This window comes from Engystomops pustulosus, chromosome 3, assembly GCF_040894005.1.
Source record: "Engystomops pustulosus chromosome 3, aEngPut4.maternal, whole genome shotgun sequence".
Taxonomy (NCBI): Eukaryota; Metazoa; Chordata; class Amphibia; order Anura; family Leptodactylidae; genus Engystomops; species Engystomops pustulosus.
In genome coordinates this window covers 189154832-189175733 of record NC_092413.1, presented here as the reverse complement: position 1 = coordinate 189175733, position 20902 = coordinate 189154832, and the positions used below count along the sequence as shown (strand labels likewise).

General features: G+C 41.2%; 1 protein-coding gene across 1 annotated transcript in view; it reads right to left on the bottom strand.

Annotated features, from left to right (window-relative positions):
- The window catches only part of LOC140122894 (saxiphilin-like), a 45596-nt gene extending 24915 nt beyond the window's left edge, over positions 1–20681 (bottom strand). Inside the window, exons 1-6 of the mRNA XM_072144136.1 lie at positions 20524–20681; positions 18785–18948; positions 17920–18028; positions 16525–16755; positions 15926–16147; positions 10552–10764 (exon numbers count right to left, since the gene is read on the bottom strand). Of these exons, the coding sequence (XP_072000237.1) occupies positions 10552–10764; positions 15926–16147; positions 16525–16755; positions 17920–18028; positions 18785–18948; positions 20524–20572 (988 nt within the window). The 5' untranslated portion in view covers positions 20573–20681. The remainder of the gene's footprint in view (positions 1–10551; positions 10765–15925; positions 16148–16524; positions 16756–17919; positions 18029–18784; positions 18949–20523) is intronic.
- Between the last annotated feature and the right edge of the window lie 221 nt (positions 20682–20902).

Sequence of the window (20902 nt, the reverse complement as noted above, 5' to 3'; positions counted from 1 at the left end):
CCTGATATATGGCTTAATGGATGTTTGCTGTTGGTAGCCAACGACCTGGTTAAAAGTATACTGGAGTGTGAGTTTCCTTAAAAGGAGGGTGATTTTCTAAAATACCTAGCAGCTTTTTTAACCATGCCCCAAAGTTAAACCGAAAAGTGAAGGAATGATTTTTTTTATTTGTATGCAGATTAGTTGTAGCTGGTCACAGGAGGAGGTAATTAGGGACCAAGTCACAGTTCCCTGCCCTCTGGTCATGATTCACAAGTCCATTCTGCCTGTTTTTGCTTCTGCTTTGTCCAGGTTCAGGAAGTGGGTTCGTGGATACTAGTCTTTCCCCTTGGCAAAAGGATGTGAGCTAAATACATAGGCCCACATTTATTAAAGGGAACCTGTCACCAGGGACCTAATTTTTACAAAAGACAAGTTGCAGAAGCCCATTACACCTGCAGTGCAAATCTGCCTCTCTGCCTTTTATAAGCATTTGCATTACAATATAATTGTGTGTTATAACTTACCTTGCACCCTGACAAAATTCTGGGGTAGTTACAGGGGTTGGACTTTGGTTTGGATGCATTTAAAAAAATAAAATGTGCCTTGTCTGTGTTACTTCTTCCTTGGAGCTTAGCCCCCACCTTTGTGCTCCTGTACAGCTCCTCCTCCTGCTCCTTCTCAGAGGTCACAGCCCTTTCAGCCTGACATCAGTGGGGGAGGGACAAGCTGTACTGGAGCACAAAGATGGAGGCAACCTGCAGCTCAATCATGTCACATGTCACATGCATCTAAACCAAAGCCCAACCCATGTGCCTACCCCAGGATTTTGTCAGGATGCAAGAGTAAGTTATAACACACAATTATATTGTAATGCAAATGCCTAGAAAAAGCATGTTTGCACTGCAGGTGTCATAGGCTTTTATAATCTGTCTTTAGTGAAAATGAGGTCTCTGGTGACAGGTTCCCTTTAAAGCCCCTGTACCAGTTTTTTGTTTGGGTTTACACATTTTTTCAGTACAAAATGCTTGCAAATGTATTTATAAAATGTCCACAATGGTGTGCCGCAGCTGCACTATACCCGACAAGACACAAAGTTCTGCACTGACAGGGGCGTTTTGGTGCACGGTCCATGCGGCAAATTTATCATGCAGAGCCTGACAGAATTGTTTTGCACGCTCTATGTTAAAAGGTGCACCACAAAAAGTTGGTACACTCTGTCGGAGCGGTGCAGAGGGCACCAGATTCATGAAGAAAACATGCCACAATTCATGAATCTGGCGCACCCTGCACACTCCACAGGTAGACTGCACCTAGTGCCATAGTTTTTCTGTAAGAGTCGGTGGAGCTCAATCTTTGAATGGCAAAGTTTCAATTCTGCACCCTGAATCCACAGTATTATTGCTGCAAATTCCGGGTGTATCCCTGAAGTTTCTGCTGCAGCAAACCCGCAGTGATTAATTCCTGTTTTGCCCAACCTTACCATGAAGAAACACAATTAAAGTGACAAAAAGTATTAACAAATCTTAACAGTGATTCAGCTAATAATAAAGTGGATGCAGATAGATTGAAAGTTATGTAATATTTTGTTCCTACCTGTAGCTCCACATGTTGGGGCCTTTTGTCCAGGTAAAGTTCTGGATCCAGTAATCTCTTGACCACTCTCAGTAACACACCAGCAATGTCCGGTGCTTCCATGACACTGCTTTGAGTTGTAGTTGCCCTTTTCATCACAGTCTGGCAGAAACGCTCCCGGAGCAGCTTTCCCCCCACTGAGAACTTTCTGACGTTCCTTCAAGCAGGGTGTATCTTGTGCTGCAAACAGGAATTAGCTCATTGGTCCAATTTTGCAACCATTTTTATTAGGACTGACTGATACAAATGCATTAACATTTCTGTGCACATTTAATGCTTTTAGACCATTGATATTTATACTTTATGGAGAAAAGTATTGCCCACCTTACCTTACATCTATACAAGCTTCTATAACATTGGATTATTAATCAATTTTATGCGCCAACCTTTAAGGCAGTACAGTATCAAATGCATTGGAAAAGTCCAGATACATGACATCCACAGCTTCCCGCAGGTCAATTTTAGAACTTGCCCCTCACAGAAATTGATTTGACACGACTGATCCCTTTATAAACACAACTGATCCTTTATAAGCCCATGGTGATGCTGGGTTTTATAGGGAACCTGTCATCAGTAATTGGCCTGATAAACCATTAACAGAATATTGTCACACAGCATAACACCTTCTAGTTTTTGTTTCTTTCAAGGTCCAGTGTGGTGGCATCATCTAGAAAATCAACTTTGAAGTGAGATGTAAATTGATTGTATAAAGGCAAAGAGGCAGAGAGTTTAGAACTGAAGTCAAGGGGGGAAACTCTGAACTCCTCCGTGACTAACATCATGCATTAGACTTCAGGAGATCTGGTCATTTCTCTGGATGCAGGAGCGTCAATTACAGGGAAGGGGGCCTTCTGAGAACTTTATACAACCAATTTACATCTCACTTCAAAGTTGATTTTCTGAATGATGCCACCACACATGAAAGAAATACAATCGGGTTTATTAAGTCAATTTCTGCTGACAGATTCCCTTTAAGGTTATTACCAACAAGACACTCCATAGCACCTCCAAGGTAGCATCTCTAAATAACCCCTCAAATATTATTTATCATATCATATTATCATAGCCACCTTGCAACATCAACATCAGCTACCTACTTCATGCATCGAAAAGTGATGGCGACATTTATCATTTGCGACTTAATAGTCCCTTCCTTTTCATGTTTCACTGATTCCTGGGTTCTGGAATTTGAATTTACAAAATTTATCAAAACAAATAAAAGTTTGAGCACTTGATATGTGGCCTCCATTGAATGCATTACTGTGAATGTGCATCACTGCTTCAAGAGAGACCAGAATGGGGCAGACCTTCACCTGAGATAAAGTGCATCCTGGTCGGGGCTTCTCTTCAGTTTTATCTGATATGGGCCTCAACCATATATGTGGCCATGAGCAAAGCCACAAATTGCAGCCAACTGTCCCCATTAAGGTTGATTGATGGTCAATGACAATCGGGCAATCGGGGTGGAGCAAGAAAGCAGGTGTCAGGGGACCCACGTCAGAGGCTCTGTGCAGAAAACGAGAATTTTTGTGGTCTGTTTCTGCACAAATGAAGAAGGCCACATGCTGTATAACTATGGGAAATCAGTCATATATCAGAAGTGGTTGTCAACGCTATATATATACTGGTGTGTGCAGATTTTACACAGAGCATATTTCTGTGGTAAATTAGGTCTTACATGTGAATGTCAATCACTCAGGATTAGGGTTGGATTGGCCCATCAGAGTACCAATGAGCCCATTGGTTGGCCTGACACCTGCTGACTCTGCCTGATTTCCACTGACTCCTCCCCATCACAGGTAACGCCGCCTCCTGCTGACTACGTCTGGGACTTCAACTTTGTCTGCATCCTCTAGACAAAGATCCTCTAGATATAGTTGAAATCAATGATGTTGCAGGCAGCTAGCAGCTCCCCTGAACATTATTGTGCCTCTTTGATGCTCTGTGCTGCAGCCCAGCATGCAGAGGAAAGAAGAGGAGAGAACAGCTGCTGGGAAATGGGGAGAGATAAGTATATAGTGTTTATTATTTTTTAATTACACTAAAAATAGGAGAGGGGGCCACACTAAGAGAGGGAGGAGATGACAGGAGCACAAATGAGGGACATATGAAGAGGGTCACGCTATGAAAGGGTAGATCATGAGTGGGTCTGCAAGATGAGTGGCTGATGAGAGGGCCATACTATGATGTTGGAGATTAGCAGGCCTACACTATGAGGGAGGAGATGAGAGGGGCCAAACTATGAAGGGGAGGTTGAGAGGGGCCTACAAGATGATGGGGCACAATAAGAGCAGTAAATAAGAGGTGCCCACAATAAGAGGGAGCGCAATAAGAGGTTGAGATGGGGGAGGCACAGATTGCTTTTAATAAGAGGTCCTACCTAATGCTGGACCTTAAGGCCATGTTCACAAGATGCAATTACATTTTAAAATGTATTCCAAGAACTTCTGGAAAACTCCTCCCTGAACACAGATGTGTTTAGAGCTAAACTGATGTGTTCAGTAAAAAGGGAAATGTGCCTTCACATGTTAAAAAAAAACACTTGTTACTACTTATCAGAAGCAGGCACTGAGGTCTAAAATATAATTCAATCGCATCTTGTAAACATGGCCCTAAGCAACTTTCACACTATGGCCCACATCAAAAACTTTGTGCAGTTTGCCTGTGTAATGTGCAGAGGACGCCAGATTCATGAATTGTGGCGCACGTTCTTTATGAATCTGGTGTCCCCTGCACTGCTCAGAAAGTGGGCACCATTTTTTTTGCTGCACTTTGTTCACGCTGCAGAATTGTCGTGCAGACAGAATTGTGGTCAGTAGTTGTAAGTCTGATCACGTGCGACACAATCCTGGCGCAGACACCGGTTAAGTACCTGTCAAAGATGTGCAATCCTCGAAGGCGGAGAACAGTCCACCAAAAGTCTGATCCGTTACCCTTAGTAAAAAGCCCCATTATGTCAGCGTGGCCTAAAAATATACGTACATTTAATTGCAGTATGTAGCGGTAGGTGGGCCTCCACAATCTACTTCACTGGTGGGCCCTAGGCATCCCAGTCATTGGTCAGAAGAGATATCACAACAATAACTCTTATAACTGTTCCTATACCCGTGACCCACATGTGAGGTGACTACAGATGTGAGAACATGGCAGACATGTCGCTCTGTGGTAATGTGGCTGCAGTGTGTGACTGGAGCATTGGCTCCATTATTGCTTCACAGCATATAAATACCTCAGAGGAGATCAATGTCTGTCATGTCTGAGGTAAATGAAGCCATTGCTTCTTTGATTAATCTAAAGCCAACAAAGTATGTGAGCCTAGTGAGACAAATTCCTGCCACTCAAGTGTTAACCTGTAGGGCAGTGAGGGACACTAACACCTACAAGGGGTCAGTATGGTCAGATTTAGGACTTTGAACAGTACATGACAAACAAATCAAATGTAGTTACTTTGGCTGGTTTTCTGTCACATCACAAGCTCTGTGTGCTGCGCTGACCTTGGAAAACCCTTCTTTACAATTTAATACAGAAATCCACTCATCCTTCTAAACGAGACATTTGTTTTACAGAATTTTCTATACTTTTATCCCTTTCCTTTATTTAACTTATATCGAGTTGGTCTCTTCACCAGCTTTGGTAACACACACTTGGTGCTGCCATGACACTGCTCCCCTTAACCCTTTAAGGTTCCTGCTCTTTTTCCACCAATTTTTCAAATCTGGGGTTATAACTGTCATCATACAGTTAGTTTGACCTCCCAAATTGGTAGCTAACTAACATTAACCATATGTCTCCCATATTTTGCTATATGTTGACATAAACTTTTAAATGTTATTTTATTAGGATGTTAGGAGGCTTACAAATCAGCACTTTTCAAGATTTTCATAAAAATTCTTTTTCTGCATTGTGAACCAAACATACCTTGAGAATGCTGTAGCTATATTGATGCAGAAACATATCTTGTTTAATCCCTGTGCTGAGTGGTTTTGCTGATAAAATTATAACATTATGATAATGAGGCTCCAGCTGCTCCGTAGCTTCTCCTCTTACCTTAATTATGCACTGCTTTAGAGAATGATGTAATCACTGGGGTACATGTATCATAATTTTAGCGACATTTTTGCGACTTTTAACTCTGTTCTTTTTCAAGTACGCCTTGTCTGCACCTCTGTGCAGCGTGCCTTATGTATCATTGTTTTTCAGATGCTCCGTGCGACATTTCACTTTTTTTGTGCCTTTTTTGTTACTTCTTTGGCACAAAAAATCCAGGGCAGTTTTTTTTTCCTGATTTGATTATGTAAATTGGAATTATTTCATATGCTTTAACATTTTGCACAGTAACCTCTTTTGACAATCTTCTTAAATTTTTGCATTTTGGTTTAATTGTGTTTTTAATGCATTTTGAAACTAATTACAACAGCGGAGGAGGTGATTTGCCTTATTTCATTACTGTTAACATTTGCGTTTACAAAATGCAATATAAACACCATGTTAACGTGCGTGTTAACATTGCGTTTATTATGCGTTTTTTAAATTCAAATATTAAAAGTAATGTAATTGGGAAAATCACCTCTCCTCAACTAATGTAATTTGTTTCAAAATGCAAATTTCAAGGTGCAAAAAAGAGCCTCCAAATGTCTCTAAAATTCACCTCAGCAATTCGGGGCAAATAGTCAATATTGGGGAAGATTAACACATCTAAATGAATCAATAAACAAAAACGAAAGAAGAAAGCAGATGTGTATATACGGAAAATACTTTATTAATCACCAACAGGGCAGAAATAAAAACATTTAAAAACCCTAAAGAAGAGGGTGTGCAGTCACAAAAACTCCCCAAGACGTGTTAGTATGGTAATAACACAGTAGGTAAGCAGATGAGGTAGGCGAATAAATAAATAAATATACAGTAACAGTATAGTACAAGTAATAAATAATGAAAAGCCACAAACTCATACAAATGATAAGAATACATTACCGATAATAAAAACCCAGGGGAGGATAGGAGACCCCACGCGTATCGCCTGTCTAGCGGGCTTCGTCAGGGGATAGGGGTGTAGTGGTCAGTGTGCCCTTAAATAGCCCCAAAGGAAGTCCTGATGCGACTCAGCCGTGGAATCGGCACGCCAGCAAAGCGCGACGTCACTTCCGGTTTAGACCAGAAGTACGTCAGTATGCACGTGGTTCATGCAGTCCATAGAATAGGTGGGGTATACCACCCATGCGGTCCATAGAATAGGTGGAGTACGTCAGTATGCACGTGGTTCATGCGGTCCATAGAATAGGTGGGGTATACCCCACCTATTCTATGGACCGCATGAACCACGTGCATACTGACGTAGTTCCGGTCTAAACCGGAAGTGACGTCGCGCTTTGCTGGCGTGCCGATTCCACGGCTGAGTCGCATCAGGACTTCCTTTGGGGCTATTTAAGGGCACACTGACCACTACACCACTATCCCCTGACGAAGCCCGCTAGACGGGCGATACGCGTGGGGTCTCCTATCCTCCCCTGGGTTTTTATTATCGGTAATGTATTCTTATCATTTGTATGAGTTTGTGGCTTTTCATTATTTATTACTTGTACTATACTGTTACTGTATATTTATTTATTTATTCGCCTACCTCATCTGCTTACCTACTGTGTTATTACCATACTAACACGTCTTGGGGAGTTTTTGTGACTGCACACCCTCTTCTTTAGGGTTTTTAAATGTTTTTATTTCTGCCCTGTTGGTGATTAATAAAGTATTTTCCGTATACACACATCTGCTTTCTTCTTTCGTTTTTGTTTAAAATTCACCTCAGAGAGACAAAACTATGATACATGTGGTTCACTGTGTTCTCCCTGACAGGCAGACGTATTCAATCGCTGTACCTCAGCTCAGGTGATTAGTCCTGTCTGGACAGTTCAGGAAGCTCCGTGTGTAATGTGTTTGTAGGCACCCAGCTTTCCCAAGGTCCTTAATTTTATAATTGTTTTTTGACCAGATAAGATATGTTTCTGCATCAGTGTTATTACAGCATGCTCAATGTATGTTTGGTTCACAATTCATAAAAACAAATGGTAGATTTCCTTTAAGATTTAATTATTTTAGAGGCTTATTTATATTTACCGTATATACTTGTGTATAAGCCGAGTTTTTCAGCACAAAAAATGTGCTGAAAAACGTCCCCTCGGCTTATACACGAGTCATACATAAGTCATACAGTCAGCGCCCAGCACGAAGTTAGAGAAGAAAGAAGACGGGCGCCGAAGCCAGAAGAGGACCCGCGTGGACATCGGGGGAGCAGCGCTGCATGTCGGGGCCACCGGAGAGTGAGTATATAAGTTTATTACTTTCTTTTAATGCTGGGCTGTGCTGTATACTACTGGGGTCAAGCTGTATACTACATGGGGCAGGCTGTATACTACTGGGGGCAATCTGTATACTACTGGGGGCAGTGCTGTATACTACTGGGGGCAGGCTGTATACTACTGGGGGCAAGCTGTATACTACTGGGAGGCAGTGCTGTATACTACTGGGAGGCAGTGCTGTATACTACTGGGAGACAGTGCTGTATACTATTGGGAGGCAGTGCTGTATACTACTGGGAGGCAGTGCTGTATACTACTGGGAGGCAGTGCTGTATACTACTGGGAGGCAGTGCTGTATACTACTGGTGGCAAGCTGTATACTACATGGGGCAGGCTGTATACTACTGGGGGCAAGCTGTATACTACTGGGAGGCAGTGCTGTATACTACTGGGAGGCAGTGCTGTATACTACTGGGAGACAGTGCTGTATACTATTGGGAGGCAGTGCTGTATACTACTGGGAGGCAGTGCTGTATACTACTGGGAGGCAGTGCTGTATACTACTGGGAGGCAGTGCTGTATACTACTGGGAGACAGTGCTGTATACTACTGGGGGCAGGCTGTATACTACTGGGGGCAGGCTGTATACTACTGGGGGCAAGCTGTATACTACTGGGGGCAAGCTGTATACTACTGGGGGCAGGCTGTATACATACTGGGGGGGGTCTGTGACCAATGCATTTCCCACCCTCGGCTTATACCCGAGTCAATAGGTTTTCCCAGTTTTTGATGGTAAAATTAGGGGTCTCGGCTTATACTCGGGTCGGCTTATACTCGAGTATATACGGTAATTATTGCAGGTTGCTCTAGTAATAAGGTTTTTTTTTCTTTTTGCAGAAAAATAATTGGTTGACTCTAGTAAATAAATTCTGGTTGCTCTGGTCAAAGATTTTTCTAAGAAAAAAAAATCTGGAGGCTACTAAAAAATCACCTACCGTATATACTCGTGTATAAGCACAAAAAATGTGCTGAAAAACCTCGTCTCGGCTTATACACGAGTCAATGATAAAAAAAAAAAATTAATACTCACCCTCTGGCCGTCGCACACTGTGATGCAGCGCTGTCGCTGCTGATGACGTCATCAGCGGCGACAGCGGCGCATCACAGTGTGCGACGGACGGCGCGATCTCCCGGCCAGAGGAGATAGAAGATAGAAGGGTGAAGAAACCGCCGGGAGCCGCGATGGGGATTGGGAGCCGCAACGAACATCGGGGACACCGGAGGGTGAGTATTAAGTTTATTTTTTTTATCTGTATGCTACACGGGGGCAGGCTGTATGCTACACAGGGGCAGGCTGTATGCTACACGGGGGCAGGCTGGCTGTATACTACACCCTCGGCTTATACTCGAGTCACTAGGTTTTCCCAGTTTTCTGTGGTAAAATTAGGGGTCTCGGCTTATACTCGGGTCGGCTTATACTTGAGTATATACGGTAAAGGGGTTTTAAAAGTTCTATTCATTAGAAACTTCCCACAATGTACCACATTTTTAAATTACACCTCTCAAACTATTCAAAACAGCCCTTGTTAATCTTGTCAAATTTTGACTATAAAATGTTTATACATGTTACATGTTCTTGCAGGATAAAATGCAAAATAAATCTCAGATTTGGTGTGAGGTTTCTCATGTGTATGGAAATACCCCACATGTGGATGTAAACCACTTTATGGTCCCATGGCAGAGTGCAAAAGGGAAGGAGCACCATCTTGCTTTTGGAGGGCAAATTTTGCTGATACAAATTTTAGGAGCTAAGTGGCATTTGCTGAGCCTATAACATACGAGAACAAAAGAAACCCCTAAAAAGTGACCCCATTTGAAAACTAAACCCCTCAAGGAGTATAGTAACACTATTTTGGCGTGGTTACATTTTATTAACTTTTTTTACTGATTTTTTACTTTTATTTCTAATTATTTTTACTAGTTTTACACATGGTATAGCATAGATACCATGTTATTTATGTTCTATGTCTCGGTACAGCAATATTCCATTCATATAGCTTTTTTATGTTTTAATAATTTTGCTGACAAAATCACTTGTTTTTGCATCGCCATCTTCTAAGAAGACTTTTTATTGGATTCATTGTGGCGTAAATGGGACTTTTTGATCAATTACTATTGCTATTTTTGTTTGATTGTATGTGCAAAAATCCAAATTTTTGGTGTGTTTTTTAATTATTTTTTTTTTACGGTGTTCACTGCACCGACGCGGTGATATATAATATGTAGTCTTTGTATGGGGATTTTGTATGGGAAATACACAGCGATTTGGACACACATTTACTTCCAAGGACGTTAAAGGGTTGAAGGACGGAACTTGTCGGGACAATGATAGCTGGGCATGAATAAATTAAAACACAACGATGCTAAGTGGTCACTAAGAGGTGACTTCAGCCTGAGCGCCTCTGGCTAATTTACATATTTTTAAAAACTCTTTTTCTAGTTAATGATGCCGTTCCTGCACTTACTATGACCACATCCAGGACCTGCTTTACCCAGTGAGCCTGATAGCAGATGTCCTTTAAGGTAGGATATTCTTACATCAACCTCAACCTATTATACAAAATAGAAAAAAAATGGGACTTACTTCCACAGGTTGGAGGTGGTTGTCCCCGGGGAGTTTTTGTTCCTTCAATCTCTTTACCTTCTTCAGTAACACACCAGCAGTATCCGGTGCTGGCATGGCATTGCTTTGGAATATAGTTTCCCTTTTCATCACATGTTGGCTCGAAAGCTCCTAGTACTGGTCGTCCTCCTTCAAGCAAACGCTGACGTGCCTTATGACAAGGACCTTGGTTTGCTAAAGTGACAACTTAAAAATTAGTATACACCAAGGCATAAGCCACACACTTTACTGTCTTTTACATTTTTTTACTGTCCCACTCTTGGAATTGAACAAGCGGTCATTCGATAGTCATCTTATATTTTATAATCTTATATTTCCGACTTTTTAAGTGCCAAAATTTTTGACTTTTTGATTCACCAAGCAAAGTAAGCTGGACAAGAATGTTTTTTTGTTGCTCCTGATGTATGTTTAAAATCAAGATGTGGACATATTAAAAAAGTTGCAAATTTGATCGCAAATCTCTGTAAAATAGTGCCATTTGGCACAAATAAATTTCAGTCTCAAGTAGGCTTAAGCAAAAGTGTAGAAGAAGTTTCAGAAGAAATTGTGAAAAAGGCCCAAAAAACAACAGACATACATGCCTGATATATCACCCTCTAAGATATATGAAACCAGTCAAAAACACAGAAAAGGCAAAAAAAGACAAATGCCCCCCATAGATGGCAAAATTAGGCTGGTAATGGGTTTAAAAGTCTCTAGTTGTAAGGCCCTTCACTCCACTAAAGATTTCTTTATTCGTGCCTGTATAGGATTATCTTGTGCCATATTCATTTTCTTGTTTTTTTATTTTTTTTTATTTTAAGACCTCTTGCCCACAAAGGAATGGAGTTCAAGGGATCTCCAGACTCAAACCTCTGATCACTTGAAGAATTCAGCAAGTCAGTTCATTCCAGGTTTGGGTCGGGAGATCCCTTTTAGAGATTTTTTCTGACTGCACTCGCTTGTGGCCTTCTAGTGTTTTCTCTCTAAGTTGCCCTGACACCTCATTTTATTGTTGTAGTCCAATGCACCGATAAGAACGCCATATTTATCTTAAACAGTAGAATTTGGCGGTAGTACACAGCATCTTTTTCTTTATTTCATTTTATCATCCCATAGGCTAATTATACATCTCCTAAACTGAAAAAAGCAAGTGTCACTCTCCTACAAAAACCACTACTATATCTTCTTCCTTAACAATACATTGTCCCCTCAAAATGCCATAAAAGATATCTTAAAATAGATACATATTAAAGTATTACTGGTGACACATCCTTAAAGTGATAATGAGAGTAATGTAAGAGTAAAGTACGTTCCTACCTGTAGCTCCACATGTTGGGGCTTGTTGTCCAGGTGGGGTTCTGGAACCAGGGATCTCTTCACCATTTTCTTTAACACACCAGCAGTGTCCGGTGCTGCCATGACACTGCTTGGGATTGTAGTTGCCCTTTTCATCACAGTCCGGCAGAAACGCTCCTGGTGTAGCTTTCCCGGCGCTAAGCACTTTCTGACGTTCTTTCAAGCATGGCATTGTGTTTACTAAAAATAGATCTTAATTTATTTATATTTCTGATACATTTTTGTTAACTAACTAAATGATACAAATGCATTACAATGACGGTATGGGACACATTTACTTACCAGTCCTGTCGCAATCCCGATGACGACGATGAAGTCCGGCGCGATTCACCAAGATCATGTGCCCGATATCCTGCATGTGTCGCTTCCCTGCTCAGGTCCGACAGAGTTCACTATCTTTTTCCCGATGTATGTGAGTGCATGTCCGAATCAGTTGGGATGTCCGACGGCCACGCCCCCCCCCCCCTGATTTGTGTTGAAAACGATCACGTGCTCCAAAAACCCTTGTTAAATGCGGTGCAAATCGGAAATAGTCGGAAAACCCAACGGATATGCGGTCCGCGGACCCTTAGTAATTGTGCCCCACTATCTTTAAACGGCTGTAGACTAAAGATAAGTAAATGTGGTATCCTGTAGCTTTTACAACAGTGGAGAAAGATCCAGATCTTTGTATATGTATTTTTCTTAGTCTGCCTCAACATTTTTGATGCTGTACATAGTGGCTAGTTGTCACAACCACCACCATATGACCCAGGTTAATTGGAGAATTTGTAAAATTCAGAGTATCCACCAGTCTCATCTCCAAGCCACCTGTATTTCTGGGTTTTCCTCATTGGTGTAAAATGAAAGGGAAAATGTCACCTGACTCCCTTCCCCCATACCCCCAGTAGTACCTTCTTCTACACTTTAATTGTATCCAGTTCCTTTTACATTTTTTTAAAGGAAACCTACCTTCAGGAATCTACCTAGGTGTCTACTAACATGCTATGCCCTAAACTATCTTGCGCCTAATAAATAAAACTTTCTAACCTGATCTACACCTGATCAATCTCTCCGAGCTGTGGGATCAAGGGCTACTTCACTACCCAGTAGCCTCTGCTACCCCTCCTACCTGCATGTCCTCGGAGTTCCTTTGCACGCTCATTCTCACCACCACTTTAAGTGCCCCTCTAGTAACCCCAGTAACCCCTATAGTGCTGGCGGCTATAAGCAAGGAGCTACTGCTCATATGAAGAACTTTAAAAAGCTGTAGGTGAGAAGGAGCATGTTGAGGACGCGCAGGTGGGAGGGACAGCAAAGGCTACTGGGGCATGGAGAAGGCTTTGCTCCCAAAGCCCGTAGAGATTTTTCCCCACCCCAGTAGCCTCTGCCAAAAATGAGCATATTGGTTAGAGAAAGTGTAGTCCATGTTAGAAAGTGTTAAAGAACTAGCAAAAGGTAGTTTAGGGCTTAGGATGTTAGTAGAAACCTACTATCAGATGTATATTAATAGATAGATTCCTCATGGTGGGTATACTTTAAAACCTATTTAACCTCCCTCATAAAGTCAAAGGTTGAGTGCTCAACCATGCAGTCAGTCAAGCTTCATCTGCTTTCATACAGCCATTCTGGAAGGAAAATACCACCCTTTTGTGTATACGTCACTCTCCTATCCAACTCTTGAGTATGCTGTGATTTCAGTCCCAGCCTTGCTTTTCTGCAGGTGTTGGCGGGCAGCTTCACATGCACATTGCAAGTAGGTGAATGGTCATGTAATAACATTTTCAAACTTAACAGCAGTACATTTACCATCAAGGTTTGGGTGATAGGAAGTGCAGGAACATCATCATTAACTAGGAAAAGAGTTTTTAAAAACATGTAAATTGGCTGGAGGCGCTCTGGCTGAGGACACCCAAGCACTTCTCGGCATTATCGTCTTTTAATTTATACCATAGACTATCATATTCCCAACTGGTCCCTCCAGAAGAGCTAGAAGAGAGCTCACGCCCGCACTCTCCAAGCCCTGGACCTCTGACATCACCGGGCAGGACAAGGCAGGACTTGGTGGTTGGGCATGAATAAATGAAAAGACAGCGATGCCAAGAGACGCTCAGGTGATTTCAGCCTTAAGAGCCTCCAGCTAATTTACATATTTTTAAAAACTCTTTTTCTAGTTAATGATGCCGTTCCTGCACTTAATACGACCACATCCAAGACCCGCTTCACTCCGCGAGCCTTAAAGTGCTACACATTTACCATCAGTCAGGCTGATAGCAGATGTCCTTTAAGGTAGAATATTCGTACATCAACCTGAACCTATTATACAAAATAGAGAAGTGTGACTTACTTCCACAGACCGGAGGTGGTTGTCCCCGGGGAGTTTTTGTTCCTTCAATCTCTTTACCTTCTTCAGTAACACACCAGCAGTATCCGGTGCTGGCATGACATTGCTTTGGAATATAGTTTCCCTTTTCATCACATGTTGGCTCAAAAGCTCCTAGTACTGGTCGTCCTCCTTCAAGCAATCGCTGCCGTGCCTTATGACAAGGGCCTTGGTTTGCTAAAGTGACAACTTAAAAATGAGAATACACCTAGGCACAAGCAATTCCTGAAGAAACCATACATGGTAATAAACCTCGGCTGATCTTCAATACTTATTTGGACTAATGTCTAATGTGCATAAAGCTTTAGTGGTGCATTCAGTTTTATATATAACTTTATATTAGCCGTTCATTTTATATGTTTATTGATTCTATAGGTGGTTCTGCATAGGGCAAATTATCGTAATTATCCCATTCATCTTTATTTATATTTGTCTTTATCTTTTATCATATTTTTGTTGTTTTTGTTTTTTTACTACATATTAACTTGTCCCCGACCGCCCACTGCCGAAAGACGCCAGCAGGTGCGTGTCCCAAGTCAAAGGAGGTTGCTGCAGTTTCCTTCATCTCCTGCACTAAACATGGGAGCAGGACCGGGGACCCTAGGGGGAAGGGAAAAGTTGTTTACTGCTTCTTCCTTCCCCACTTCTCTCTGCATTGTGCTAAATTAGTGCGGTGTAGTGAGGTGAAGAGCCGGGACTGCCGCCAGGTCTACAGACCCTACAGTCATGTGATGGCTAGGTCTAAAGGGGTTAATCAGAGCTGCGGGTCTCAATCGACCTGTAACTGGGGCGCCTACAGATGCCTCAGTTATAGGTGAAAAACAGAAAAAAAAATTGTAAAAAAAATAAATAAAAAAAAGTGGAAGGCTCCGCCAGTGGTCCCCCTCATGGGGGGGTCATATAAAGTTAAAATACACATCTCATTAATAAATTTTCAAAAATAAACATAAAATTAAAAAAAAACCTCACTACACTATAATAAACCTCCCCATAGTCGCTCTGTTTGACTATACATACATTATACAATCAAATCGACCTAGGGAATTAATCTATAATTATCATTTTTAATTAATTAGCAAAACTGAAATATATATACTATACATAACGAAAACATATTTTTTTCTCCAGCTTTTCTAACTTTAACCCCCCCCCCCCCCAAAAAAAAACCTAAAAATTAAAAAAAAGGTTACGGTACCTAATATTTTATTTAAAACTATTCCTATTTGTCACAAAAAAATGAACCAACAATGTTTAAGATTTTGGACAAAAAAGAAATTTATGGCCCTTAAACCAAAAAGTATCAAAATTTGTTAGAAATGCTCGGGTCAGTAAAGCCTCTTAAGGGCTGGTCAGAAAGGGGTTAATTGTCTTTTTAGGGCTTTGGACTTGTCTTATGTAGAATAGAAGATTGTTGGGAAGTGCTGACCTACTATTGTGGGGGACTTCCAGTATGCTATGCATAATAATAATAAAATACTAGATATTTTTGGTTATTTGGGTGTAGGCTTAGTCTATGTAAGCAACTGTTTTTCTACCTTGTTGTTCTTATTGATTATATTGTATCTTCTTTGTTGCATCCTTTTTTTGTTATATATAGACTGCAGTCACAACTCCTATTAATAAATAGACTTATACCTGTATCTTCACATGTTAGGGGACTTGCGCCTGGTTGATGTCGTGCTCTGGTACCCTCTATCTCTTCTCCGTTTGCATTCACACACCAACAGAATCCGGTGCTGCCATGGCACTGCTTTGGAACGTAGTTACCCTTTTCATCACATTTTGGTGCAAATGCCCCTATTTTAGGCTTATTTCCTCCCAGCACACTCTGTCGATGCTTCAAGCAAGGGGTAATTTCTATTTAGAACACAACAAACAGTAAGAAACATTTTGTAGCCTTTATAATAAATAATAAAAGTTGATTATGGTTAGCGCTGGATCACATCCCCATTAACTTGAGGAACAATTCTGTACCTCATTTGGAATATGGGTGAATGGCCACATATAGACACCACAGGACAGAATATTGCAAAATAAATTTTTTTTTACTGTCTTTTGATTTTTTTCATTTGTACTTTCTGTACTTTCAGTTTTGTTTTTTTTTTTGTTTTTTTTGGGATCAGTTATATCACCAAGAAATTCATTGAACATAAAGTATCCCATGTAATATAAATGTCACATAATAGAATATTCTCAAACTATTATACAAACTAAAAGCGAAAAAAGTGACGTACTTTCTTGTTCACAGGTTGGAGGTGGTTGTCCCCGGGGAGTTTTTGTTCCTTCAATCTCTTTACCTTCTTCAGTAACACACCAGCAGTATCCGGTGCTGGCATGACATTGCTTTGGAATATAGTTTCCCTTTTCATCACATGTTGGCTCGAAAGCTCCTAGTACTGGTCGTCCTCCTTCAAGCAATCGCTGACGCTCTTTATGACAAGGGCCTTGGTTCACTAAATTGACAACTTTAAAAATGGAAGCTTTATCAGTTTTTAGCTTAATATGGTTAAAGAGAATCTGTTACCAACCATACCACCCGAAAACCTCACACAGGTGCCACTATTGCAGTTATATTCACCCCCTTGATAAAATCAAAAAGGAGGCGTAGGTCCACCATAGAGTCAAGCTTCCCCACCTCCTCTTGTTCTCTACTACTCCAGCCCTTTACTCAACAACGTCATCCTCCTCTGGTGCTTAAATTTTTGTGCATGTACAGTGTACCTGTGAGCTCGAAACCAGCCTACACATCCTTGACCGCCTTCATAGACACAACATGCATGCGCCATCACAGTGCACACAGTGGTAGCACTCATAAGGTCCATGCTCCAGTGTGCATGTGCTCAGTATCGGACGGGTTAGCTGATGAGCGATCCCGGTACACTGTGATGGCATATATGGAACAGAAGACCTCAGGAACAGAAGCGGATGATGTAGTTGAGTAGGGGTCGGGTTAAGAGCGTGAAGGATAAAAAGGAGTCGGGGTAGTTTGACTGTATAGCAGAGCAACTCCTCCTCATTGACTTTAATAAAGGAAGTGAATAGAACTGCTTTTTGGTGAAACAGTGGCACCAATAACATATATAAACACATTGAATGAAGACTTTTAAGGTATGCTACAAGCTACTTCATGGGGTTTGTTTGTGCAGAATTTCAGATTTAGAGATATAGGGCAGCACGTTGGCTCAGTGGTTAACACTACAGCCCTGCAGCGCTGGGGTCCACATCTGCAAAGAGTTTATTGGCTCTCCCCATGTTCGAGTGGGTTTCCTCCGGGTCCTCCGGTTTACTCCCACACTCCAAAAAATCATATTGGAAGGTTGATTAGATTATGAGCCCCATTGAGGACAGGGACCAATTTGGCAAGTTCTGTGTAGAGATGTGTAATCTGTGTGCACTATATAAATAAAAGAATTATTATTAATATTATTATTATTATTACACATGTTCTCAAACAAATCTCCTCAGCCCAAATTCCCTTTCCAAATTACTGAACTTTTTTGCCCGCCTTGACAATATAATTAACTTTTTAATAATGCTTTGTGGTTTTCTAGGAAATGCATCTGATATGTAAGGGTAGGCTGGATACATCAGGTATTTACCGTACCAACATAAGTGGCGCCAGCACTCACTTTTCTGCAAATGATAACTTTCAGTCAGGATGGGCTTCAGGGTATAAGGATTCATAGAAGCTTCATAAAGATCTTTACCATGTAGAGACATTGCATCTGCTTCTCCATGCTGAAAGAGAATAGGTTTATTATTGATAGTAAAAGTTTAGAAGGATTTGTCATCAATAGGCTGATTACAACAACCCACAACATGGGGGAATCCAGCAACTCACAGCTGCAGTATCTAAAGTTTTGGCGCTATACTGTCATGAGACCTTTCCCAAAATTTAAAAGAACATGTCTAGCTCTCTGGATAATGCTATACCCTATTTAGCACACACAATGGGGCTCATTTACTAAGGGTCCGAACGCCGCACTTTCGTCAGGTTTCCCGAATATTTCCATGCGCCGGCTTTCACGCGAAAGAAAGCGGGGGGCGTGGCATCGGACAATCCGTCGGAAAAACCGCAGGATTTAAAGAGCGATTTGTGTCGCAAGATCAAGCACTTACATGTATCGGGAAGAAGAAGGTGAACTCCGGCAGACCTCGGCGCAGCAGCGACACCTGCTGTATAACGGGTGCAGGACCTTAGTGAATGCTGGCAGACCCCAATCCTTGTCGGACAACGCGCCGTGGGATCTCGACTGGACCAGGTAAGTAAATGTGCCACGTTGAATTGAATTAATTTCAATTGGAACAGAACCTCAGTAATGGTGCATGACCACTACACAGTGCACAGAGCCATCTGCTTCCAGCTCTGTTCAATGAGGCGCCCATACACAAACCCAAGGAGCTGCTCAATGTTGGGGTAGTAGGCATGGTCCATAGTAGAGATCCCCTTTAAGTCTGTGTTTATTAATTACAATGAACGGGGGGTGTACTTACAGTGATAGCTTTTATACAGTTCTCAGTGCTGGTTTTTTTCACACATATGAGTTGAATATCGCTGACCAAGCAAGAGCTCGCCAGATCATTGCACTCTTTGTTTTCAGCATCTGATGTCACACACCAACGTACATTTCTGGATTTGGGTGCTGCAAAGCTCAGCCCTGGACAATTAAGATTAGAAATTATCATTAAAGTAAACGGTATAGATAACCATTTTTTATTAAATAAATACAAGCCTTTTTATAAGTGTCAAGAAATTGTAAATAAAACATCTCGGAAATGTAAAAATGTATGTGTGCATGTGTGTTAGAAAAACTCTAAGAATACTGATTTTTAGAATATTAATGTCTATACATTTACCTTGTTAAATAAGATTTAAATTGTTTAAACAAAAATATTGACAAAGAACAATAGGTGTCATTAATGTTACAATCTATTAGCTATTGTACCGTATGTGCAAGGTGGGGTTGGCTTGGAGCACATGGAAGGACAAACTGGACAGTGAGCCCTAAACTGAGCCCCCCAAAGCTATCACCTACCTACTTGCCTCCAGTACAAGGTGATATGGGACAACCACAAGGACAGTCACTCCCTAAGCCGCAGTGCAGACACAAAGCAAAACTGACAAACAAACATCACAGAAACGAGGTCAGAGGTCCGGGTCACAACAAGATAGCAGGTACAGTACAGACGCAGGATCCAAGAGGGATAGTCAAGAGTACAATAACCGAGATCAAATAATCAGAGATAGCAATAGAACAGAAATGGCACAAGCAGGATACAAGCTGAGATATGAAATATAGCCCGCAGGATCTGCTGGGACTGGGCAGGTATATAAAGAAGATCCTGGACCTGTCTCCTGCACCAGACTCCATCAGCTGCCCATCAGACTAGTAACCCTTAGCTGGACAGCACTGAAGTGCATAAAGCATAAAGCAACTCAAAAAATGCAAACCCTGCAGATACCTAAGCTACAGTTCACACACAGAAAATACAAACAGGAATTAACGCCACCTAATCTGCCATCCGCGGACAGAGGAACGTCTTGGCACAGACATTGGAGATAAATAGCTTTGAAAAGTAACTAAACCTTAGAAGATTTATATTGTTATATTTATACTTAAGGAAACTTACAGACAACTCCTAGTTACAGACAGACCTCTGGATGCCAATTATTAAATGCTGTGGCTGCAGTGATCAACTGTAAGAGTTATAAAAGGTGTCTGCAATGAAGCTTTAATGGTAGTCCTTGTTCCCATAACAACCCAAAATTTCACAGGGATAAAAAAAAATTTTGAGAGCTTGATAATTTAGTTTTAATTATCCAACAAAACTTGTTGGATAAATCTTCTTCATAACATAAGGTCCCCACAGTGCAAGAGGACATTTTTAGATCAGGAATAAAAAGTTAAAGAAAAGTTTGGAAAGAAAAACATTATAGGCTCTGAAGAAGACAGATTTTAGAATTTGGGCAGTAATTTGGGCTTAGGGATCGTAGAAAATATACAGTGGGTACGGAAAGTATTCAGACTCCTTTAAATGTTTCACTCTTTGTTTCACTGCAGCCAATTGCTCATTAATACTCACTCTGCACCCATCTTGACAGAAAAAACTAGAAAACTAGAAATATCTAGAATAATTTAAATACCACATGGTCATAAGTATTCAGACACTTTGCTGTAACACTGATATTTAACTCATATTTAACTCACAAGTATGAATGTGTGTTTGCTTACCTAACAGGCAGAGATATAGTAAGACTTGGAAAGCCGGAGTCATCCTCATTTCTTACAGGGGACCATATGAAGAAGGTCCTGTGCAGTGCTGCAGCTTGACCGCTGTTATTGGTTGTTTCCTAGTTTTATAGGAGAAGAGGACGGCTGAGTGAACTGATCAGGTGACCTTGTATTATTTACACAAAGGTTTCCCAATAAGACCTGTTCACCTTCTTCTCCATTATTTTAATAGACTCTTGTTTTTGGCACAGAAGCAGGTTTTTTAGTTTTATGTAACATTATCATAGATTTACTTAACAGAAGAGAATGTTTAGCTGATGAATCATGCATCCTTTACATGCTCCTAGTCATTCCATCGCTGCAATTCAGCTAAGATTTA